This window comes from Myxocyprinus asiaticus, chromosome 15, assembly GCF_019703515.2.
Source record: "Myxocyprinus asiaticus isolate MX2 ecotype Aquarium Trade chromosome 15, UBuf_Myxa_2, whole genome shotgun sequence".
Taxonomy (NCBI): Eukaryota; Metazoa; Chordata; class Actinopteri; order Cypriniformes; family Catostomidae; genus Myxocyprinus; species Myxocyprinus asiaticus.
The window spans coordinates 48,325,441-48,351,815 of NC_059358.1; the positions used below are offsets into that span (position 1 = coordinate 48,325,441).

At 37.3% G+C, this 26,375-nt stretch overlaps 1 protein-coding gene across 1 annotated transcript in view; it reads right to left on the reverse strand.

Annotated features, from left to right (window-relative positions):
• The window catches only part of arhgef2 (rho/rac guanine nucleotide exchange factor (GEF) 2), an 83,805-nt gene extending 69,646 nt beyond the window's left edge, over positions 1-14,159 (reverse strand). The window contains exon 1 of the mRNA XM_051718028.1: positions 13,911-14,159. Coding sequence (XP_051573988.1) covers positions 13,911-13,976 — 66 coding nt within the window. The 5' untranslated portion in view covers positions 13,977-14,159. The remainder of the gene's footprint in view (positions 1-13,910) is intronic.
• Positions 14,160-26,375: the final 12,216 nt, after the last annotated feature.

Sequence of the window (26,375 nt, forward strand, 5' to 3'; positions counted from 1 at the left end):
GGCTCCTTTTTAAATCATAATGATAACAGAAATCACCCAAATGGCCCTGTTCAAAAGTTTACATACCCTTGAATGTTTGGCCTTGTTATAGACACACATGGTGACACACACAGGTTTAAATGGCAATTAAAAGTTTAATTTCCCACACCTGTGGCTTTTTAAATTGCAATTAGTGTCTGAGTATAAATAGTCAATGAGTTTGTTAGCTCTCGCGTGGATGCACTGAGCAGGCTAGATACTGAGCCATGGGGAGCAGAAAAGAACTGTCAAAAGACCTACGTAACAAGGTAATGGAACTTTATAAAGATGGATAAGGATATCAAAAGATATCCAAAGCCTTGAAAATGCCAGTCAGTACTGTTCAATCACTTATTAAGAAGTGGAAAATTTGGGGATCTCTTGATACCAAGCCAAGGTCAGGTAGACCAAGAAAGATTTCAGCCACAACTGCCAGAGGAATTGTTCGGGATACAAAGAAAAACCCACAGGTAACCTCAGGAGAAATACAGGCTGCTCTGGAAAAAGACGGTGTGGTTGTTTCAAGGAGCACAATACGACGATACTTGAATAAAAATGAGCTGCATGGTCGAGTTGCCAGAAAGAAGCCTTTACTGTGCCAATGCCACAAAAAAAGCCCAGTTACAATATGCCTGACAACACCTTGACAGCTTCTGGTACACTGTAATTTGGAGTGACGAGACCAAAATAGCGCTTTATGGTCACAACCATAAGTGCTATGTTTGGAGAGGGGTCAACAAGGCCTATAGTGAAAAGAATACCATCCCCACTGTGAAGCATGGTGGTGGCTCACTGATGTTTTGGGGGTGTGTGAGCTCTAAAAGCACAGGGAATCTTGTGAAAATTGATGGCAAGATGAATGCAGCATGTTATCAGAAAATACTGGCAGACAATTTGCATTCTTCTGCATGAAAGCTGCACATGGGACGCTCTTGGACTTTCCAGCACGACTTAATGTCATGAGCCTAAGCACAAGGCCAAGTTGACCCTCCAGTGGTTACAGCAGAAAAAGGTGAAGGTTCTGTAGTGGCCATCACAGTCTCCTGATCTTAATATCATCGAGCCACTCTGGGGAGATCTCAAACATGTGGTTCATGCAAGACGACCAAAGACTTTGCATGACCTGGAGGCATTTTGCCAAGATGAATGGGCAGCTATACCACCTGCAAGAATTTGGGGCCTCATAGACAACTATTACAAAAGACTGCACGCTGTCATTGATGCTAAAGGGGGCAATACACAGTATTAAGAACTAAGGGTATGCAGACTTTTGAACAGGGGTCATTTAATTTTTTTCTTTGTTGCCATGTTTTGTTTTATGATTGTGCCATTCTGTTATAACCTACAGTTGAATATGAATCCCATAAGAAATAAAAGAAATGTGTTTTGCCTGCTCACTCATGTTTTCTTTAAAAATGGTACATATTACCAATTCTCCAAGGGTATGCAAACTTTTGAACACAACTGTACATTACTGTTTACAGATTTATTGTTTATTTCAGTAAATTCACATCTGTTTCCCAATCCAAGTATGCAGTATTAATATTGATAACTGCATTTGTAATTCAATAATAACATTACACAAAATTATCAACCTGAACCTCTCTCATATTGGCCATCAGGCAGTCCTTATTGTCGAGCCCTGAAAATAATGGAAAATTGTGCTCTAAACATCATGTCTGTGCTGATAATGAGGGAGACACAAACTTGTATTTGAGGAGAGAGATGAGAGATTACAAGTGTATTTCAGTGGACCAAATCATGGGATATTGTTCATTTAATCTGCAGTGTCTGTTGTGTTCTTCACAAGGGAAAAAAACAGCGCTTTCACAATAGATGACTGTAGTGCTACCTCATTACACAATTACATATGTGGTTGTGTAATTGGAGACTGTGTTGGTCATGTGATTAATTCATGTTGAAGGAAGATTGATGAAGTGGTGTCTGTCAGTAACAGAGAAACCAGAACAGCCAACAGACGCTCAACACTTCAACCAATCACACGCATGAGTAGAACACAAAGAACTGATTAAACACACACCATGTGCTTCTGTCTCGCTCAACACATAAAACAGATCCAATCTACTCTGCATTAGTGTTGTTTGCAAAGTCAAGCATCACTATTACTATTGCTCATCCCTAATGAATAAAACATTTAACCCCAATATTAAACTTAAGCACTCTTAAACTCATCCCGCACCATTTGTGCAAGACATGAATGATACCTCAAATCATGCTGCTTTCAGAATAAACAAAGCAACATTTGAGATGTCATGTGATGATATTGGTGATACTCTCTGAGTGAATTATGTATTCATATGGTTTGCTGAGGCAAGGTCACATTACTTTTTTGATGCACATCAAGCCTATAATCCTTTATTCTATAGTAATGTATTCAGTAAATGTGTTTCCATCGTGCAGTCTATGCACATGTTCTTACTAGTGCTGTCAGTCGATTAAAATATTTAATCGTGATTAATCACGAATTTTCATAGTTAATTGCGGAGTTCCTTCTTAGCAAAGAAAACAAAACAATATGTAACAATAAATGCTTTATTAACATTTTCCAAATAAAGTCTTTCACAGAATAAAGATAGAAAAGCACTAAAATTGAATTAATTAATTAATAAAATTGTATCATCAATTCAAATGATATTAAATGTTTCCTAAAGTCTATGTGGGAGATTGCATATTCATTGCAATGCATAATTTTATGAAAAAGACGAACAACCTGTCAATAACTTCTCCATCCTGCCTGCACTCGACTCCAGTATCTCACATTCGCAGCAGACAGGTGACGTGAGCTCCACTGTCTTCACTCTCACTGGTAGTCGCTCACGAATGCCGCTCATCATTTGCATAAAGTTAACATTTTCTCAACTTTGTCTTGTTGCTCACCACGCCCACATCTTGTCACAAATGGCCACTGTTGCTCGTATTGAGGGAAGTCGATGTGCTCTCACTGAAAATGAATGGCATGCTGTTCCTTTGTCGGTCTGTGTCGCTTGCGGTGTGAACAGGTTTTAACTGCTTCTGGCATAATTATGTATGGCAGAAACAGTAAGAGTAGTATGGTAGTATGCCAGTCGATACACAGCCAACGTCTTGCTCTGCTTTAAGTAGGGCTGGTGAAAAAAATTAATTCTGTTACAAACCGCAATTCTTGATCCAAACAATTTTAAAATTGTCTCCCTGATGAAAAATCTATTTTTTTAGTTAATAATAATAATAAAAAAAACATGTTTATCTTAATGCTACAGTGATTAATAGATGAATATAGGAAGCTATATTTGTTCAGAGTTCCACATAACAGGTTTTGTCACTGAGAATTCACACATTTACCTGCCACTGTCAACAAGAAATGTCAGTAGACACAAAGACGCATGCTTGAGGAAACACACCTGATTAAATTTTGAAGAACAGACGAAAGACATGCTGGTGATGAGCATGTCTGATTTCCTTTTTTGTTCAGAAGTTTGTTTGCGCTTTGTTAGTTTTGCACATCCCTGCCTTTTACCTGCAAATTATATATTACAGAGTGAAAATAATTGTCATTTCAGACACAACTGTTCTTCAATAGAAGTTTTTTTTTTATCTTTTTATGAAGTTTTCATATCAAAACACCAAATCGCAATACTTATCGAATCGGCTAGGAAATATCGTTGTAATATCGAATCGGGAAGTCTGTGGCAATTCCCAGCCCTAGCTTTCAGTGCTGACACTGCCCACATAATTAAACTTTATCTGAATCATCTGGTACTCACTAGGGCTCTCACGATTACTCAATTTAATTCGATTACAAAATTGCCGAATCAACAAATTGAAAATAAGGTGGAAGTGACGCAGTCTGCGGACAAGGGTGCGAACACATAACAAGAAGAGGTGTCAGCTGTGTGACATCACTTCACTTTAGATTTGAAAAACAATGCAGGACCTAAAAAACATCACTTCAGCAAAGCAACAGCACTTAAAAAGATTACATCAAGTTTTCACAAACCAGACGGACACACACACGGTAAGCTCATCTGCATGCGATTACGGTGCTGTGTGTCCAGATGTGTGAGAGAAGTTGAAACCTTCATCGCCACGCAAGACATGCTGCACTCAGCAAAAAACACACTGGAATGCGCTCTAAACCTTTGTAAGAATTACATGTGTATGAATATTAAGTTGCCCATTTTCTAGAGTCAATACGGTAGTTATTCTGACTCACTGCACAGTGAGCAGGAAGAGGATAAAGAGGGCGTTTTCCAAACTGCATTTTTGCACCTTTGAAGGGCACTTCGAGAAGAGGACGCCACTCGAAGGGTTGTTCCAAAAAAAATAAAAAAAATTCACAAAAAGGGCCTTGTCCCAAGACTTTTAGTGACAGCTACATTCAAACTGTAATGTCATAATCCCTTCAGAGTGCCCACATCAAGAGCTCCGTCCTTCGTAGAGAGTAGGGAATAGGGATGATCACTTTCGATTGGAATTCGCCCAGAGACTGCAAACGGGCATACAAACGAAATAAATTACAAATAAACATGCAAATACAAATCGGAGTACACGTGATGTAACGCGAGTCATCACAATAAGACATTGTGTGAAGCGATAGAGACTGTTTGAGCCTTCATGAGTGCTATTAGCTTTACTCTCTTCAACATGAGCGCTCTCGTTGTCAATCAAACATGCTCGCTCTCCAGGTACTCTCGATATCTCATCAGTCACTCATCCCAGCGCTATTCTGTGAGGATCCCAATTTAAATCAGATTAATGTTGGTCACAACACCACTAATAACAGATGTACTGTAACTGTTTAACCTTCAATAACAGCACCGCGTCTTCACGCATTTGCTTAATAATTAGTGATTTGTGTTACATCAAAACGCCAAAGGCGTATAAATACTCATAATTCCTCACAGGAGCAGTTTTAGACCTAGTTATAGACAACTTTTTGAACGTATCTCTGCTATGTGCGATGCCCTCATGGTTTTTACTGGTTGCCAGTATGTCACAATACCTTTGATACTGACAACAGAACTATTCATAACTGTTTTCAATACAAATAAATGTTAGCAATTCACAATTAATGTAAATTTACTGTGTGGGGCATACACATAACTGCAGAATATAACTTGCAAAAGTGTGGCTAAGGGCAAAAAATAAATAATAATATTAATAATAATAATAATAATAATAATTCGGTATTGTATTGGCCGATCTTAGTGTCAAAAAAATCTGTGATCGGTGTCGGCCCCAAACTTCCTGATCGGTGCACCACTATCCGCTTGTAAAAATTAGTGTGTTTTTACTCAGTAAGGAACTGAATGTCCAGATGCTTAAGGGCATTTTACATGATACGTGGCAAGCGACAAGCTTTTGCGATCTGCATGCAGCACAAGTGCAACAATGCCCGGAACTGCTGCAGCTCATCGCAAGAGTGAAAAAATTTCTCACGTGAATACTGTGAATATTGTATTACATTTTGCGTGCAAGTGATAGTAAACAAAAATAAATAAATAAAATGGCTTTTATATCTCTATAAAATAGTTTAACAAAATATATAACTTATCCTCAATAAACAAGATTGGTGAGTAGACATTGACTATGTTTACATGGACACCAGAAAGTGGGTTATTGCGAGAAAGCAGCGTTCTGGTTTACATGCACTGTATAAGTGACGTGCTCTTTACCCTGTATACATGCGGCCAGGTCAGTAAGCAGTTTTCTCCAGAGCAACGTAATTTCCCCGCAACGCTTGTGTAAATAACAACCATGGCATCTGAGGAAGACTTCACTATTTTATTCTCTGTTGCTTCGCTTTATTTCCAGGTATTCCAGAGTTGTTGCAGTGTTTGTTTCCTTACCTTTCTCTCGTGGCCTGCAGCGGAACTGTGCTCCAATAGTGGGGTTTTAATTTACGTAAAACTCTGGGATTCCGCATATACGTTTTGCGCATATATGCAAACGTGAGGGACCATCTATATTTTACAGTGGTGTTTATAAATGGGTATAGTTTATAGTGTATGTGCTTTTCCCACTGTACTCCCAGAAATGTTTTGTTGACTTGTTGTTGGGCTCCATCCTATGACGTTTGTTCTTCGGTCTGTTCCACGCACATGCACACTCTTCAAAAACCTGTTAGAACGCTGCTTATATGTTTACATGGCCACATACGCAGCTTTCTCTGGGAGAAACCTAGGTGTGTTTAACCGCTTTCTCTTAATCCCTTAAATGGCATACGGAAATCGCCATTCTCATTTACATGAACGCAGCTTTCTGCAAAAACCCTGGAATAAACCGTTTTCTTAAGTACATGTAATCGAGGTCATTGTTTCTGAAAAGATCAAATGATTTTTTTTCATGGCCTGTTTTCCCATATTTCAGTTCTAAACTAAAATGGGTAGATCATGTTGAACTAGTTAAAGAAAAAAAGTAGATCTTGCATTTAAATGTTGGACACACCTGGAGAAGCCAATCTGTCAGCTTGAATATACTGTACATCTTTTTATATTATAGATCAGCTTTGGGCGTCTGTTGGATTTAGATATTGTTGCACAATTGTTTAGTTGTTGTTATTTGAAAAATACATCAAAACTTAGGCTAATTAATGCATTTTTACCCAAACATGACTTCACCTTGACAACTTTATGCAGTTATTAAATAATTTTTCAGATTAATCATCAGAATAATTGTTAGATTACTCGATTACCAAAATAATCAATAGCTACAGGACAGCCCTAGTAATCATCTGATCAGCTGATGCTTCAAAAGGTCAGGGGCAATGCATTCAAAGTTGAAATTATTTGAACTGGGAAAACTTCAAGCTGCACAGCAGTCCCTCATCAGTGCCATGTATCATGTGTTTGGATTTAACATGACAGAATTGGCATGCTTCTCTGGTATTTAAATTCCACCTTACAAAGGCTGCAAAATACTTGATTTTTGTCACAAGTCCCATCTGGGTTTGTTTTGTAAGAGGTCCTTTCTTCATCGTTTGGGCCATGTACACACTAAACGTTTTCACTTGAACATATTTTTCTCTACATTTTGGCCTTCCCTGCACACTAAGACAGTGTTTTTGTCCAGTGAAAACAGAGCTTTTTGAAAACATTCTCCCAAGTGGATAAATCTGAAATTCCTTTTTTCGTGTTGGAAATGTGAACAGAGAAAACTGTGATATTTGAAAACTATTACATATTTTTTTGTCATGTGACAGAGTCATGTGATCCATTTAACCCAAAACATTTAAGATGGCCGCCCGTGTTGTAGTGGCGTTGTTGTACCTGCTGTCAAGATAAATGTTAGTTTGTACAACCTTCATTTACTCGGAACTGCTGTCCGGAGGCGGAACACAAGGACAATGGCATTTCAGAACATTCATGGAAATTATGCAGTGCCACATTTTACTTTTTTTTTTCCTTTGCATGCTATTGCTTTGCATAAGGGAATTTAAGCATTTTCAAACATTTCAGTGTGGTCGAGCAACTTTTGGAAAGCTTTTGAAAACAGCAGTGTGGACGGACAGCTTTTCGGAAAATGAAAAGACCATTTTCAAATGTATCCGAATAAATGTGGACGTAGCCTTGATCATTGACGAAGAATCACTGTTGTGTGCATTTGTGGTGTGTACGTCAGTGTAATGTCCCGGGACACATCGCACAGGTTCCGCCCTATTTCAACCAGTGTTCAGTACTCACATGGAGCTGAAAGAAATGTCAGTATCTAATGTCAAAATTGGTAAATGCATTAAACATTTTATATTTTACAATTAATGCATTAAACATTTTAAATTTTACAATTAATGCGTTAAACAACTGAAAGTAGTGCCAGACCGATATATCTATATTAGCCTTTCACCGATATATCGGTATCAGCGTATGTTTACCGATATGCACAGATATGAAACTTTTTTTCAGAACGTATAATGCAGAAAACAATGCTTGAATTGGTGTCATAACGTAGTTTGTCCAGCAGAGCACGCTCTGACACAGAGCTGAGCTGACAGAGGCATACGACAGTTGCATTTCACCCTCTAGTGACAATCATGTTTAATTTGCTCGTTATGGATAATATTTGTTATGAGGGAGAAGATATACGTGGATCGTGATGACTGAGCATTCACCTGCCCCGGTGTGCAGCTTCTCAGTACAGCACAACGATCACCAAAGGAAGTGGCAAAACTGTCCACAAGTTGTAATGTAAGTAGGAAAAGCTGTAATATCTGCTTGTTTAGGGTCACAATACATCCTTACCCCCGAAATGGACTCTAAAAAAGGTCAGACTGGGATTTCTAAATCGCCTTAAATGCCCGGGATTTTCCTGTTTTCATATTGAAGCGCTCTCTGTAGTCATACATGGATACATGTTATAAATACATGTTCATTTGCCATTTAAACCTAGCATATCAGTTTAATTTTAACCACCTTTGCTTTGCGTGTCTCCCTCTCTGTGCGCCCGCTGCGCGTGTGATAGAGTGAGAGAGCACGTGTTCTTATTCAAGTGACAGCGAGAACAAGGCACTTTTTGATGAAAACATAAAACAAGTTACTCTGTACAAACACTTCGATGGTCACAATAAATATGTCTGAAAATGTCTGTTTGTATCTTACCTCAGTTTCAGTGAACTTGTTTACATTGATCTGTTCGCCGATGAAGTTTGTTAGAGATGGATACTGTTTGATATAGATACCCTTAACTTGCTCTGGCTTTCAAGAAACAGGAAAAAAATCCTGACTTTAAATAAATAAATTATAACATGTGTAGGACGTTTGTGTTGTAGGGATGTACATGCAGATTTTAGATATAAAATCGGTGATTGAATGACTAATGTTTACTTGCTTTACTAATGTTTATATTTCCTATGAAGTCAATAGGGACATTGGAATGTGTGGGCATAGCAATATGGTGGCACAGTGGATTCAATGTTATGAGGTCATCAGTAATCCAGTTCTATATTATATATCAGTGTATCCACTTCAGGCGAGGGTATATGTTTTTTATGCATTTTCTGGAAACTTTATTCGCATCTTGGTGTTTCCATTCACCATTTTTTATGTGATATCCCAAAATTAATGTAAAACAAGTGGATGGAAACCCGGCAGCTACTGCCTCTGAGTCTGTATTAGAAGAGTATGTCATCTTTATATCCTGTGCAGTCACTTTAATGCACTGCTAAATGAATCACCGGGTTAGTGTCAGGTCAATGCATGTGTACTCTGGTCATAATGTGTCCTTTTGCTGTCTTCAATCTGAGTACAGTCACATCTCTATCTTCTCTGTAGTAGTGGGGACTAATGCCCTCAGGAAACTCAACATACACACACACAACAGACATTACAGAAGCAAACATGGATGTAAGGGGGTTTCTGGGATGTGCAGTGAATATGAGTTTTACCAAGCATGTATTCTGTGTCTAGCAAATAATTTTATATCGGGCAAGGAACTCTGTAAACAACACTGTAAAAATGTAATCCTAAAAACGAAATTCTTCTCTTTCCTTAAAAATGTGTAATACACTCAATTTGTTCCTGACTAGGGCTGCACAATATGAAGGAAAAAATGCAATATGCAATAAGTTGTTGGATAATGTGATACAATATTCTTATTATGATCGGAGTGCACAGAACATCAATCCATTCATTGAAACTCATCCTTTGACATATCCAAAGCAGCCATTAAACAAGCCAAGTTTGAAATTCAAGCCAGCGTTTGGTCTCATTATTATCTGCACAAATGTTGTTTTGATACTCTTTATTGCTGTGTGTGACAGACTGAGATTCAAACAGAGCAGGGCACAGCGCACGCGCTCTGTCTTATGGCACAAAAAGGAAACATGAATGAACATCAGAGGGTATATTGAAAGATACAGTACGACTTACTGATATCAAATGTGTCTTCTCTCTGCTCATATGCACACTGCACGCACACACCAATTGACAATCACACGCCCGTTCTGTTCTCTGCTATCTGTGTCGCCATAAACGTGAATTTTCAACGTATTAAAAAACAATCACGCCGTTATCACAAGCCCTTGCGAAATGCATATTGTGATATGTACATTTGCGATATTACGATACATTTGTTATATTGTGCAGCCCTAGTCCTGACATAGCCATTTCTGTGTCTGAGTAAAATGAGTGCATGTAAAAGTGTGAATGTGGATATGTGTGTGCATTGCTGATCGGAACGTGCCCAGTATGTGTGACACAAATTTCGACTGTTTTCTCGACAGGCAGACAGTCCTCTTCAGAGCGCATCATCTGCGCATGCGGCTACCGTTGACTGTACTAAAAGAATACCACAAAGCAGTGCAGTGTGCATGCGAGTATACTTGGAAAGGCTGAGCGCTCAACCGTGTGAAAGATGACCTGGAACGTGGAAAAACAAAGTGTACCCAGGCCTTAATAATGTTAGTATCACTTTCTGAAAAAGCGTACAAGACCCTACTGCTGTAATTCTACTCATTTTAAATATTTGCATCTTCTGCAGTTGTCTGACTCTTTAATGTCTCAGTTCTCCATGTGATGAGCCCACCATCCGTGAGTCAGCATCATTCAGCAATCAGATGCAATCAACCCTCCCATGGGCAGAGTGGGCAAATCACACACACCTGTGTGCAATGCAAGCAATTGGGAATTACATAATAATATAAAACTGTCTGCTTCCAAAAGTAAAAATCCCATTCATGTTTTCCATAGGCAAATACATTTTTTAAGGATACCTCTAAACCTTTAAAGACAGACCTACCATGGAGTTCTGCTGTTAATCAATGGTACTGTATATACTTCTGTTGAAGCCATCAGTCCATGTTTTTTCAACTTCAATTTCTTTAAAAATCGTGTTTAATAGTGGAATTTCTGGTGAAGAACTACACTATCCATGATCCTGAAAAGAAAGGCTTCACCGATCAGAGAATCACAGCGCACCAAAAGAGCTCTGCAGCGACCACCCTCTCCCATGATGCACTGTGAGGAACGCCACTGAGGTGAGCTCCTCTTTGTCCTTCAGCGAGTGAAGACACAAATACCTCGTTCCAGGGCCGGAGTGGGATTCATATTCAGCCCGGAATGTCATGTCCAAGTCAGCCCACACCCAAAAGGGGGGTTGGAGGTGAAGGTGATAACAAAAAAACAAGATCACAGCAAAAATATGCAATATATGTAATTACTTGAAAATTATTTAAGCTCTCCATGTCATTATGCCACATACGGCATTCACTAAGATTTTCACTTTGTCATAAGACATCATTGTATATGTTGTAAAAATAAGTCAATGTTAAAGGGATATTTGATCATTTCCTCACCCTCATGCCATCCCAGTTGTGTATGACTTTCTTTTGCAGAACATGAATGAAGATGTTTAGAAGAACTGTTGGTCCATTCAATGCAAGTAAATGAGAAGCGGTGAGAAACAGATCAATAATTAAATCATTTTTTACTATAAATCTCCAATTTCACTTTCAGAAGCGCTCTTCTCTCTTAAGAGTTCTTCTTCTGTTTTTGGTGATTTACATAAGTATATCGCCCCCTTCTGGGCAGGGAGGAGAATTTATAGTAAAAAAAATTTAAAAAAATAAATATTGATCTTTTTCTCACCCACCCCTATCATATCACTTCTGAATACATAGATTAAACCACTGGAGTTGTATGGTTTACTTTTATGCTGCATTTATGTGATTTTTGTACCTTCTGAGTTCTGATCACCATTCACTTGCATTGAAAGGACCAACAGAACTGAGAAATTCTTCTAAAAAGCTTCATTTGTGTTCAGCAGAAGACAGAAAGTCATACACATCTGGGATGGCATGAGGGTGAGTAAATGATGAGAGAAATCTAATTTTTGGGTAAACTAAATTTATTTTAAAGACTATCTAGGCACATAATAACACTATAGAACTGTAACTGTTTATAACTCTTTCAAGATGTACAGGTTCGCACTTTAAATGGTCAGTGCTTTGTATTTTAGATAATTAAAATAGCAACAGATCCAGTGAAACAATGAAGGTTGAGTGATTGTTTTTACAATTTTACAATGTTAAGAGTGAAATAAAAGACTAAAAATAACACATTTGTACTTTTCTTTTACTTGGAATGTAAATGTTCAGGACAAAGGCAAAAAGGTTACCGTCTCTTTAAGAGGGTTTTATTGCATGATACTATATTGAAGGCACTCTGTGCAGTTTGTTTCATTGAGTTTATTCTTTTGAGAGCTGTAAAGTCCCATTATTTTAGTACCATGTTGTGCTGTTGCATCTGTATTCATTTACTTTACGTATTCTGTTATTTTGTGACAAAAAATAATTTTGCTATTATCATTCTGCACTGCTAAGGAAGAGGATTTCAGATATGAATTGATTGAGATTGTGAGACTGCTGTCAGTATTAAACTTGTGATGATCTTGTAACTGAAGCATGTTCATACATTCAGCTATTAGTAGCCTATCTGTTCTCGATGGATCTTCCGTGATCCTTCCCGCGCTGTCAAGTGAAGCACATCAGTTTCATCTCTCACAGGATACTCTCTCATTTGATTGGGTGTGAGATGATAAAATATACACTGCGTCCGCTATAATACGGAACGCAATTCCGATCCTTTAAATACCGGATGTTACGGACTGTTGGCAATTGTTATGCGACATATGATGAAAGTTTGTCAATCAACATGCGGACCTAAGCGGCCCACTTTTTGACCGGCCCAGCGGGAATTCTCCCGATCTTCCCGATTGCCACTCCGGCCCTAACTCGTTCTGCTCTGCGTGCACCCGTTACAGCTGTATTTCCCTGCGCCCAGGTGACTGCCACCTCTCCTTGTGCCGGAGGAATTTCGCATTGACTTCAAACCACTAGGCCGTTTCACACCGGCTGCAAAGAGAATTCTGCACCAACCAGCTTCAGCTCACCTGCATGTTCAATAAAGACTCCTCCAGAGATCAGATCCTGTCTGTGCCTCATTCTCTGTGTTCTGTGTTATCCCTTTTTCTTTCTTTTTCTGGTAGATGTCTATTACAAATCAAATGTACCCCATCACAAAGAACGCGGTTGCAATTTCCAAAAGGCACTTTCTTAAACACACTGTACAAATGTTTGTAAGGTAACCTAAACGATGCATGTAGTAACATCAAGTCAAAAAATCAACATGACAACATTATGTTGCACCAACAAAAAGTAATTTAGAAGGGTCAGATCGGATAGAGAGCTAACAACTTGAAGATCCTTAAGCTAACAGATGCACGTTTCCAGTAAAAAAGCTTCCAGTGCAGACATGCAAATCAAACGTCATTGTGCAAGCTATGCACAAAATGAACTAACTACGTCACCCAATAGACACTCACTCATTTTCAAAAAAGAAATACAACTAAAAGGACACTTAATTAAACAGTCATAATTGGTCACTGTGATAAGAACATGTTAGAACAAAAGACGTGGTAAAGAAAGCGAGAAAAATATCGGATAAAGCTTCACTGAAACACGTTAAATGAAAGCTTTGTGAATGTGTGTGTGGTAATGCAGCACTAGTGCAGTCCTGAATGTACTGCTGTCTTTGTATGTCCCTCCCCCATTGATTCCCTTCAGTGCTCCGGAAAACGTGTTCATGTTACAGCCGCACAATGGACCAAACCCTCATATATAACCACATACACACGGATCATAAACAAAGCTAAACACTAACTGAGAGATCGGTAAAGGCGCAATAATATACATAATCGTACATTTAACTTCTTTTGTTCTTTAGGTTAAAAAAAAAGAAACCTAAATGACAAACCATGTCATAAGGCATTTATCACAGTATTTACGAAGTTTATATGTTGCCCATATTGTTATTAACAATAGTGCGTTAAAAAAAAGAAGAAAATAAAAAAGTGATGTAATTCAGTCATAAGATAACCCGTTAATAAACGTTATAACTCACCTTTAGATTCGTGTCTTTCATTCTTTCCTGTCGTGTTTTCGGTAACGGGTCCGAGACACGAGACATCCTGACAAAATGCGATCAACTCCACCAATAGCAGCCGGAATTTGTAAAATCCAGTAATCTGAACAATATTTAAACAATAAACATCCAGTGTTGGGAGAAATGTGATTAAAAAAATTCATGTGCATAAAAGCTCCATTCAGTCTCTCGTGAACTGTGTTCAATAAAAGACACACAAGGGTTTTTCTAGACTTATATCTCTGTAGAACAAAAATGGGCTTTTCCCAATCAGTGGGCGTTTTCAAACTATTGAGATTCCCTACTTTCATTGGATAGTTTAGAAACGTCCATCCCGGTTTGAAAACGCCCACAGATTTGAAAACACCCATTACTGTTCTGCAGAGACCTGTACTTCGTTTTTTTTTTTTTTTTTTCATAAGAAACTCCACAGCCCTCATCAGTGTGATACTGACCCTAATCAGACTTTCGACCAATAGCAGTCGAGTATTTCTGTGACTGACATCCACTTGACCAATCAGAGTGGGCACACACCGAGTGACTCCGCCCACCACAGCTGCTAAGACTACAACAGGACGCGCCACATGGTGTGTGCGTGTGTGTGTGTGTGTGTGTGTGTGTGTGTGTGTGTGTTGAGAGGGAAATCATGAATAAACACACACACACACACACACACACACACACGAGAGAGACTGAGCACTGCCTTAAAACTGTTTTACGTTTTACTGTACAATACTATAGAATTTATAGAATTTAATATTATAGAATTTATATTAATAGAAGTAATGCTATGCCTTATATATGCACAATATGGCTTTTAAATATTTTATGCATAATTATATATATATGCAGGGCTGGGGAGTAACGGAATACATGTAAGGAGATTACGTATTTAAAATACAAAATATAAGTAACTGTATTCCACTACAGTTACAATTTAAATCATTGGTATTTAGAATACAGTTACATTCAAAAAGTATTTTGATTACTGAAGAGATTACTTTGCATTTTATTGTCATTTTTTCATTTAATATTTAGTCCTTTCAGATGGAAAACATTTATACATATAAATGATGTGATCCAAAGTGCATTTGAAGAGCGGTGAAACACTTTCTTATGATGTGTTACATTCATACAAACAGACAGAGAAGTAAGTTTGAAGTAAGTTTGGAGCAGAAGAAATAGAAATAAAACTTGTGTAAATTGTCAGCTTTACGCTAAGCTAAAATGCTATTTCTAGCCATTTTACATGCACATGTTACCAGACACGATCATATTTTTTATCAAGAAAATTCACGTTGGATCATAATTTCTTTTTTTCTAATAAGACCTTTGATATTTGGGCAAAAATCTTATTCTTGATAATAATATTTGTATTGTTTTCCTGTAAAAATATCTAAAAATCCTTAAAACAACCTCAATTAGATGTATCTTGTTTTAGAAACAACACTGAATAAGATATTTAGGTTTTTCAGATAATGTATTTTTAACATGTGTTAAATGTCTTACTGACATAGGATGTCTTACTGTACTGGCAGAGTTTTTATAGTCAAAACAAGTGAAAAAATCTACCAGTGCTGAAGAAGTAATCCAAAGTATTTAGAATACATTACTGACCTTGAGGCTTGAGTAATCTAATGGAATATGTTACAAATTACATTTTACAGCATGTGTTCTGTAATCTGTAGTGGAATACATTTCAGAAGTAACCCTCCCAACCCTGTATATATATATATATATATATATATATATATATATATATACACACACACACTACCGTTCAAAAGTTTAGGGTCACTTACTCATTCCTTTTTTTTTTTTTTTTCACATTTTAGAATAATAGTAAAGTCATAACAACTATGGAATAATAGAAATGGAAATATGGGAATTATGTTGTGACTAAAAAAACTGTGTTATATTTTAGCATCTTCAGAGTAGTCACCCTTTGCCTAGAATTTGCAGACATGTACTCTTGACATTTTCTCAACCAACTTCTTGAGGTATCACCCTAGGATGCTTTTTAAACAGTATTGAAGGAGTTCCCATCTATGTTGGGCACTTATTGGCTGCTTTTCTTAACTATTCGGTCCAATTTTTTTTTTTTTAATTTACATTTTAGTTTTATAATGAAATAAATTAATATGGTGGCACAATTATATTTTTGTCTACAAAACTAATTTCAAACATTTAAGCATACGCCTTCAAATCAAAAGATTTTTAAGATCATGAGAAACATTTCAGGCAAGTGACCCCAAACTTTTGAACAATAGTATATATATATATATATATATATATATATATATATATATATATATATATATATATATATATATATATATATATATATATACATCGATCAGCCACAACATTAAAACCACCTGCCTAATATTGTGTAGGTCCCCCTCATGCTGCCAATACAGCGCCAACCTGCATCTCAGAATAGCATTCTGAGATGATATTCTTCTCACCACAATTGTAAAGAGCAGTTATCTGAGTTACCATAGACTTTGTCAGTTCAAACCAGTCTGGTTATTATCTGTTGACCTCTCTCACCAACAAGGCATTTCCGTCCACAAAACTGCTGCTCACTGGATGTTTTTTGTTTTTGGCATCGAGTAAATTCTAGAGACTGTTGTGTGTGAAAATCCCAGGAGATCAGCAGTTACAGAAATACTCAAACCAGCCCGTCTGGCACCAACAATCATCCATGCGATTATCTAATCAGCCAATCGTGTGGCAGCAGTGCAGTGCATAAAATCATGCAGATACGGGTCAGGAGCTTCAGTTAATGTTCACATCAACTATCAGAATGGGGAAAATGTGATCTCAGTGATTTGGACCGTGGCATGATTGTTGGTGCCAGATGGACTGGTCTGAGTATTTCTGTAACTGCTGATCTCCTGTTTGGCGGCACAAGGGTGACCTACACAATATTAGGCAGGTGGTTTTAATGTTGTGGCTAATCGGTGTATATATACACTACCAGTCAAAAGTTTTGAAACACTTATTCATTCTTTATTATAATTGTTTTCACATTTTAGAATAATAGTAAAGTCATCAAAACTATGGAATAACATAAATGGATCTATGGGAATTATGTTGTGACTAAACAAAATCTCAAATAAATCAAAACTGTGTTATATTTTAGCATCTTCAAAGTAGTGTTGGGCCTCATGTATTCAGATAGAAGACAAAAGCAGGCCTAACACAGTCGAAAAACCTAATTCAAGCCCCCACATTCCAAGTCGTAAATCTTACTGATAAAAATTGCGCCAAAATCAAACAAAGGGAGTCCAAAACAGACTACAAATCCCATGAAGCCTTGCTCACTAAAGGATCAAACTCTCAACTCCTATTGGATGAGGCACACAACAGAACGTCCCTCAAACATGACATCATCAGGAGTTGAAATACCTCTGAAATGCTTTCGGGATTTGCTTCCAGCAACTTTGTTTGCAGCGTGTGGACGCAGCTCTTCGCTGCTCTCAGGTGCAACCTCGTGGCACAAGGAAGTAATGTCCGACTTGAAACTGTGGTCATACAATCTCCATCTCGCTGGACGAGTTGAGATTACTCTGTGTTCAACCGAACACTCTAACGGATCCGAAGGAGACTGCCGAGCAATTCGCATCTTCATCCGTTGGCCTACAGGAGTGAAGAGATTAAAGATTTCTCTTCCATCTTCAATCAAGTCGACATTTCTGAGTTCTCCGCCAGCCCGCCGAGAATCAACAGCCGTACCGCCCGCCGACAGAGCGAGGAAACGACCACCCGTCATCACCCGAGCCTCAAGGAACCGGGTCAGAGTTAAAGGACGGAGGAAAACACATTCTACCTGTATCCTCATGCGATTCAAGTAAGAGATTTATGTCTGGGCAGAGATAGAATATTATAGTGTGTTATTCTTGTGTATCAAGGTTTTTGCTTGTACAGTTTACGGACCGCCATGTCCGCTCATTATTAATACTCAGGGTATTAATTATCACAATTTTGTTTTGCTGTATTGTGGTTCAACCAAATTGGACTGTTATGCAATTTCGCCATCGTGGGTGAGACAGGTAAACTTCAGAGTTCATCCATTAAATAGTCAAAGTATGCGGGACTGTTTACGAGCCGTCCACCGCGTCTCTGAGCGATGAACTAACAGCTGCTTTCTCTCCCACGATCGCGAAATCGGCTTTAGGGCTGTCACTTCTCTCTCTCTCTCGTACTAACCACACACACACACACACACACGCAGGCACGCGACCCCTCACAAACATTCTGGCACACATTTTGGCTCGTAGATAGCTTAAATGCTAAAGCCCAGCTTTGTCCCTAAGCTATCGTACAAGCGGATACACGCGGTAACTGGTAGACGCCAGTTGCCATTGACTGGTTTCTCTCCGCCCCCATTCGCGGTCATATTCCCTGGCTGGAAGTCTCGCGTGACATACTCTCCACGAGAGTCACGTCCGCCATTTTGTGCACGTCCCTCCTTACACACACACACACTGTCACACACACACCTTATGTGTTATAGGATTATTTTTATTTCCATATCTAATCATATCACTGTTTAGTTTGTAGCTGTAAGTCGGAAGTTTATTGACTGCATTGTATTAATTATTAATTGATATTACTGCATAAATAAACTTTGTTTATATTACAAAGAGAAGTGTTTTGGTTTGTTTTGCATACGCCTGTGTCATGCTGATGGGATGTCAGTGCTTGGATTCAAACCTTCATTCATTGTTTTTTTTTCCAGCGAAAATCGATATTCTTCGGATGCCGATTTTCCTAAGAAAACAATCTAATATTGAGACTGTTTTACTATTTGGTTATTAGTCCCTGATTTCAGGGTGGTGCCTCGTCAATGTTAATCCTTGTTAATATTCTATTGATTTTTGATAATTGATAATTATCTTTGATGATTGTTGAATTTGAATGATCAATAAGCTAGTGTTTATTTTAATTAATGTTTCATCGATGTTAACAATTAATGATTATCTTTGATAATTGTGGATTTAAAGGATTAAAAAAAATAGCTAACATTGATTCTCATCAATGTTCTATTGATTTTAATAATTAATAATTATCTTTGGTAATTATTAATTATTGCTAAAAAACAAACCCACTCCTAAACGTAGCGCATTACATTTACTGGAGCCCCATATGAGGTTTTAATGAGTTAGATTCAATTGATTAATTTAATTATTAATTAATAACTAAAGAAATAATTATTAATTATTTCTGATAGTAACACTGATCTAAACAACCAGTAAAGCCCTACAGTAGTCACCATTTGCCTAGAATTTGCAGACATGTACTCTTGACATTTTCTCAAGCAACTTCTTGAGGTATCACCCTGGGATGCTTTTTAAACAGCATTGAAGGAGTTCCCATCTATGTTGGGCACTTATTGGCTGCTTTTCTTTATTATTTGGTCCAAGTCATCAATTTCAAAAACTTTTTTTTTTTTATTATTATTATTAAATTTTAGATTTATAATGAAATAAATTAATTTTGGTGGCACAATTATATTTTTGTCTGCAAAACTAATTTCAAACATTTAAGCATACACCTTCAGATCAAAAGATTTTTAAGATCATGAGAAACATTTCAGTCAAGTTTTTCAAAACTTTTGACCGGTAGTGTGTATATATATATATATATATATATATATATATATATATATATATATATATATATGCATTCATATAATTTATATAAATATATTACAGTATATGTTATGAAATGGTTGAAATTATATTATTTTTTACTTTATATATAAAAAAAATTATAATATTATTGCTATGCCTTATATATGCAAAATGTTGCATTTTAAATATTTTATGCATAATAATATTTATACACTGGTGGCCAAATGTTTGGAAAAATTTACAGATTTTGCTGTTTCGGAAGGAAATTGGTACTTTAATTCACCAAAGTGGCATTCAACTGATCACAAAATATAATCAGGACATTACTGATGTAAAAAACAGCACCATTTTCATGTACAACAGTAAAGAGAAGACTCAGGGGTGCAGGCCTTATGGGAAGAATTGCAAAGAAAAAGACACTTTTGAAACAGAAAAACAAAAAGAAAAGGTTAGAGTAGGCAAAGAAACACAGACATTGGACAACAGATAATTAGAAAAGAGTGTTATGGATCTTAAACCCAGCTTTTGTGGGATCAACTAGACTGTAAGGTGTGTGAGAAGTGCCCAACAAGACACATCTATGGCAAGTGCTACAGGAAGTGTGGGGTGAAATGTCACCTGAGTATCTGGACAAACTGACAGCTAGAATGCCAAGGATCTGCAAAGCTGTCATTGCTGCACGTGGAGGATTTTTTGATGAGAACTCTTTGAAGTAGTTCAAGAAGTTGTTTTTTTTTTTTTCAAATTGTAATAGTAATTTTTCATATTATTAATATCCTGACTATACATTGTGATTAGTTGAATGCCACTTTGGTGAATAAAAGTACCGATTTCTTTCCATAAGAGCAAAATCTGTACATTATTCCAAACTTCTGGCCACCAGTGTGTGTGTATATATATATATATATATATATATATATATATATATATATATATATATATATATATATATATATATATTTATACACTGTAAATTTATTTCTCATATAACCTAAAAACGTGCTTCAACACACCTAGTAACATCTAAAATAACTGGTTTTATTCAAGTAAAAAAATATATTACTTAATATGACTAAATAAACATCACCACATTATGTTACACCATATTTTAAAGGTTCAGGTCAGGTAGAAATAGCTCATAAAGGTAACAGCTGTGCATTTTCACTGGCCTACACAGTGTAGATTATTCATGTTTAGTCAAACTTTAACATGTATTTCATTTTATAACATTCTTGTCATGACTTGTCCATTTACTAAAAACATAAACACTAAAACTCAGTGTGTTGTGGTTGAGTGAATAATTAAACCATGAATGAGAAACTGCAGACTAATAATGAGTAAAGGGAGAAAAAATTACTGTGTGAGTCAGGGGAAAACACTTAATATCCTGTAATCTATGAAAGAGTAGCACACATGTGGGGTTTACACCCTCCATAAAGTTTGGTAAATTTGCTTAGGCAATAGATTGTGAGTTATTGTACACATACGCCTGAAGAAATTGCTGGATTTAATATCCGCTGCTTCATGAATGACCTGCTTTGTTTTATTTTGGTTAATTATTTTTTGATAGATCCCTGACCTTCACTTCCACTGACACTATGAGGACATATACACTAGCTTTTGTACATGTATGTGCAATGTTGTCACCACTGATAATACTTCATCTTCACTTCTCACCTCACCATATACAGTTTCATTAGTGCTAAACGTGACCGTGTGCAGCAGTATGCAGTGATGCACAGCTGTGTCAGCATCAGTGTACTGCAGTGCACATGAAGCATGCTGCATTTTCTGCTCATTTGTAATCACACATATACCACATACTGTATCTCCATTTCTTATCGTTCGCTTCACAGCTTTATTAGTCTTCAAGTACAATGTTAAAACACATGCAGTGACCCCAGTATATGCACACTTAAATATGGTATAATTTTATTGTTAAAACATCAAACTAAATTGCATCTGAAAAAAAAAAAAAAAAGATTTAAGAGCTTTTCTCAGAACTCAATTCATATCCAAATTATAAGAATGTTCTGCAACTTTTATTGAGATTTCTTTCTTAGATTTTTCAGTAACACTTTACATTTATGTTCCATTTGTTAACAGATTATAAAGGGGTTCATTAATGACTAATTACAAATCGATTATAAATCAATGATATGAGGTTATAACAACAAAACAACATGTTGTTTTTGATTAATATAAGCATAACTAAGTGTATTTATAAAGCATTTATAACATGACAGTCTCCCTTTTATTCATGTTGTTATAACTGCATATAGTATCAATGATTTATAATGGATTTGTAAATGACGTATAAGTCATTAATGAAGCCCTTTATAAAACCTTTATTTAAATTGTTACCGACTTTACTGACAGCAGAATTTAAACAAGCTGAGCTTTCCTGGCATCTTTTGACACCAGGGAAATTTAGAACATTTAATGAATATACATGAATATAATGTCTTATGAACTCAAAAATGTCATCAAAAGTTGTTCAGCACACCTGTGATTCATACAGAAGGCAAACGAGATTTGAAAATGAAACCTGTTCACCCCCTTCTGTCCAAACAGCACAATTGAACTCTGTGCTGCTGTCTTGTACTGTGTGCTCTCACTGTATGCCACACCATTAGGTATTATTTGTATGTGTTTGAAGGCACATCAGCTACTGTAGATACATGTTCTCAAGTATATTTGGATCAATATAAGAAAACTGTTCTGTTGTCTCTTCAAGACATAATTAAAGGCCAATTAATGGGTGTCAGGCATAGGGGATTGAAAATATCATTAACTCAGTATCAAATCAATACATCAATGGAAAGTGATCACCATAAAAGAAAAACAAATATATTAGTATTTAGTATTAAGTATTAAGATTGGATTCTTTGGGTTTGGGTGCGTTGGTATAGGTGAAAAGGCTAATATATTTTAGTACCAGGCATTTATGAAGGATTGCAGAGGTATCAGAGATTTTGTGTCATGATTGATTCATCATATGTCACATCTGTAGAATCGCTCACTTGCAGTATATTGCTATTGCAGAGGTTTTTACTCTGGAAACATGCCACACTTGCACTTTAAACTGCAAGGAAACAACCTGAAACCACTTTTGTATTCAATTAAATCATAAATGTTAATTAAAAACATATTTGTTCATATTTCTGTACACATAATTAAATATACATTCAGTCTACAGTAGTCATTGCATATTGAACAGCTGTTTCATGTCATTGCCTGACCACCAGAGGAATAAAAAGTGCAGTTTAGGAAAGAAAGTCATCCTGTATGGGTATGAAACAACATAGGGTGAGTAAATGATGACAGATTCTTTTACTTTTTCTGTGAATTATTATATACAGCTAAAGATGATGCAATGATGCATGTGAGACAATCTGTCAAATAAAATCAATAAATCAGCCAAAGTGCAGAGACTCTAAGGGTGTTTTCATACTTGAGTCCTCTTTAAAAGAACCAAACTCAGACCCCTTTAAGTGGACCAAAAAGTTTACCGAGTGAAAAAGGACCCAGTTCACTTTGCGTTCACACTGTCTGAGACCTTGTAAGTGGGTTCAGATCTCTTTTTGGTCCACTTTACCAGTTACGGAGTCTCAGGGGGCTTTCACACTAGGCACCTTTGCTGCAGTCCGATTCCGAGTGCGATTGTTCCCGGTGCCCCCCGCAACTTTGGTCTGGTTTCACACTCACTTGATTCTATCGAACCCCGGTCCATTTGCGTTCATCTTACGTTATCACAAACACGCACGGAGAACACATCGCGACTCATCATACTTTTTGTTTTTTTGTTATTTTGGTGCCATTATGCACAGTAGAGTGAACGACAACTGCGTATATGTGCGATTCATGGTGTAACTCATCAGATGTCCAGGGGAAGGCAGCTTGCTGCTGCTCGCAAACAGTGTTTTTTGAGGAGACAGCTGATTGCAAGGAATTCATTTGCATCTTTGTTTTCACTGCACGCTTAAGCTCATGTCCAAGGTGAAGTTATCGCCACTGTCATCTCCTATTATACCCTATATTTATAACCTATAATAGTATTTATATATAGTATTTATAAGGTGTATAGATAGATAGATAGATGTCGTCATCGGCTAAAACTCATGCGCAGGTGACTCAAACTCATTACTTCCTTAACGAGTGCGCACCCGAGTCTGAGTTGCTTTCACATTCATGCGAATCGCGCTACAGTTCCATTGCAACCGAACTCAGACCACCTCCTACAGGTAGTCTCGGGTTCAGTACCGCGGTGCGCTCCCCGGTCCACATGACAGCTTTCACATTACCAATTTTTCATGCGAACCGTGCTGTTTCGAACTAAACTGCCAGTGTGAAAGCACCCTCAGTTCTTTTTGCATTCAAACTCTGTGTCATTTGTGAGGCCGAGCACACTTTAAAAATATATAGTATTTATTATATTAGTGCTATATTTTTTGCTAAGAGTACAAATAAATATTAACTTATAAGGTCATGTTAATATGTTCAATGCTCTCAAAATGAATAAGCAGCATAAGAACAAGAGTCTATGTTCAATAGAACTTATTTTATTGATCTTTGGCATCAATATCATGTAATTCTGTATTATTACATATTGTTTCATACATTAAAAGAAAGGTAATGCAATAGAACTGAATGCACTGTATTTATATATTTAAAGAAATCCTGGATTTAAAGGCAACATTCAACATTCATGGTAGATTAATTTCATTAACAACAAACAATAAGATTAATCACAGTTTGTTTAATCTTCTGACAGCCTCGGTTTACTTCCATTCATAGAATACAATATACTGTATATTCCTGTAAAAATGTTCATGCGGCTTTCAAGGCATCCGGTTAAACCCTCAAATCTTCATTTGCACAGACCACTAAATAAAGACCTTTGAGTTAATTTCGTGAGTAGTTTACAAGAGTTTAATATGCTTTTCATAGAAACAGACCCTGTGTCTCAATCAGCTCCCTATGTCGTGAATCAGTAAATCATGAACACTAATTCGGGCCACTCAACATTGGGACTTATGACTCACTTATGACTCAGTCACCTGCAACACAACGAGCTCGCGCATTAAAGCGCAGCCGTTATTAATCAGCACCATCCTGTATAAATGACACTTGACTCTATCGTTCATTTTCTTTGAAGATATTCAAACGTACAGTGTTATTATAACAGATAAATAAAGAAATAAAAATATATTGGAGTTCATTTTAAAGCTTCTTTTAACAACATATATTTAAAAGATTATTTCACTTTCATCATAATTATGAATGAAAGACATTACAAACAACATCTCTTTTAAAGAGGAAATAAGACTTGTACTTCATAGTTTTACACTTGTGCTTGTCATCTAACAACTTGAGAGACGTCAGAAGACATGACGACGTTTCCGGTAAGGGAACGTAGGTGTGGCTGTGTCTCGTTTCGAAGGCTGCGTGCAAGGTAGGACGCGTTCTTTGAAGGCTGCAGTATACCGAGATTCCTCCTTTAAACAAGCGTCATTTAAACGAGACGGCCTTCATAGGACAAACGGAAACGGAACGGAACATGGTTGCTATGACAGCACGCCACTCTTTTACAAGCGCGAACGCTTCGCGTGAGAAGGGAACAAAGTCCCTTTAGAAGGGAATGTATGAGGTACATTTTAGGAGAGTTATAATGATGCAGAGAGAAAAGAAAATAGATTTTACAGTTGTACTTTAGTCTAATACTTTATTTTAATTATATATTAATATAATTATGCATATTATATACTCTGCACTCATCTACTGAGGTACTTCAACTTGGGAATTAACATTCCTTGTGTTTGAACATCATATTTACGGGCAAATTGGCGTCTTTTTTTTTTTTTTTTTTTTTAGACATTTCCATTGATGCAAAGAATTGTGGGTTGTGAGTGCCCACGAAGGATACACCTCCGTGTATCCTTCGGAAGTGTGCATCCTCCGAATTCTCGTTTGGAAGGCTGCGTCCTCCGGAGGTCGCATTTGTCGGCCGCATACGTCATCGAGGCTGTCTCGTTTCATAAAAGCGAGTAGGAGTGCGACCTTCTTTCTCGGGAATTCGGAAGATGAATGAGGTGTATCCTTCGTGGGCACTCACAACCCACAATTCTTTGCTTCAACGTCCTCTTTTTCCCGGACATGTCCTCTTTTTCGGACCTTAAAAAAGCGTCCGGCCGGGATTTCTAAATTTGCGAAAATGTCCGGGATTCAGCTTTAGTTGCATTGTGATGTGCATCTGGTCTAATACTTCATTGTGTGTGCGCGCATATTTGCATTGCTTTAACCCCTCTTTGTAAGTCCCGCCTTCTCGCACACCAATTGGTCGATAATAAGAGGCTTGCAGCAACTATTGGCCAAATTCCTGCCTGTCAATCTCTCCACGAATGCGTGAAGCGCTGTTGTGTTCAGCACCAAACAGTTGCTTGACAGTAGCAGCAAATGACAGCTGAGTGGAAACAATGCCCAAACGAAAGTGCAAATTTACAGAAGATTTGCACAACAAATTCCCATGCTTTCATCCAGGTCGAGATCTGTGGGAAGCAGAATATATGACATTCAGGGGCAGTGGTGGCTCAGTGGTTAAGGCACTGTGTTACTGACTTGAAGGTGGGAGGTTCAAGCCCCAGTACTGCGAAGATGCCACTGTTGGACCTGTGAGCAAGGCCCTTGACCCTATCTCCTCCAGGGGTGCTGCATCATGGCTGACCCTGCACTCTGACCCCAGCTTGGCTGGGATATGTGAAAACAAATAAATGTAGCTGTATAAATGCAAAAAATGTATGTA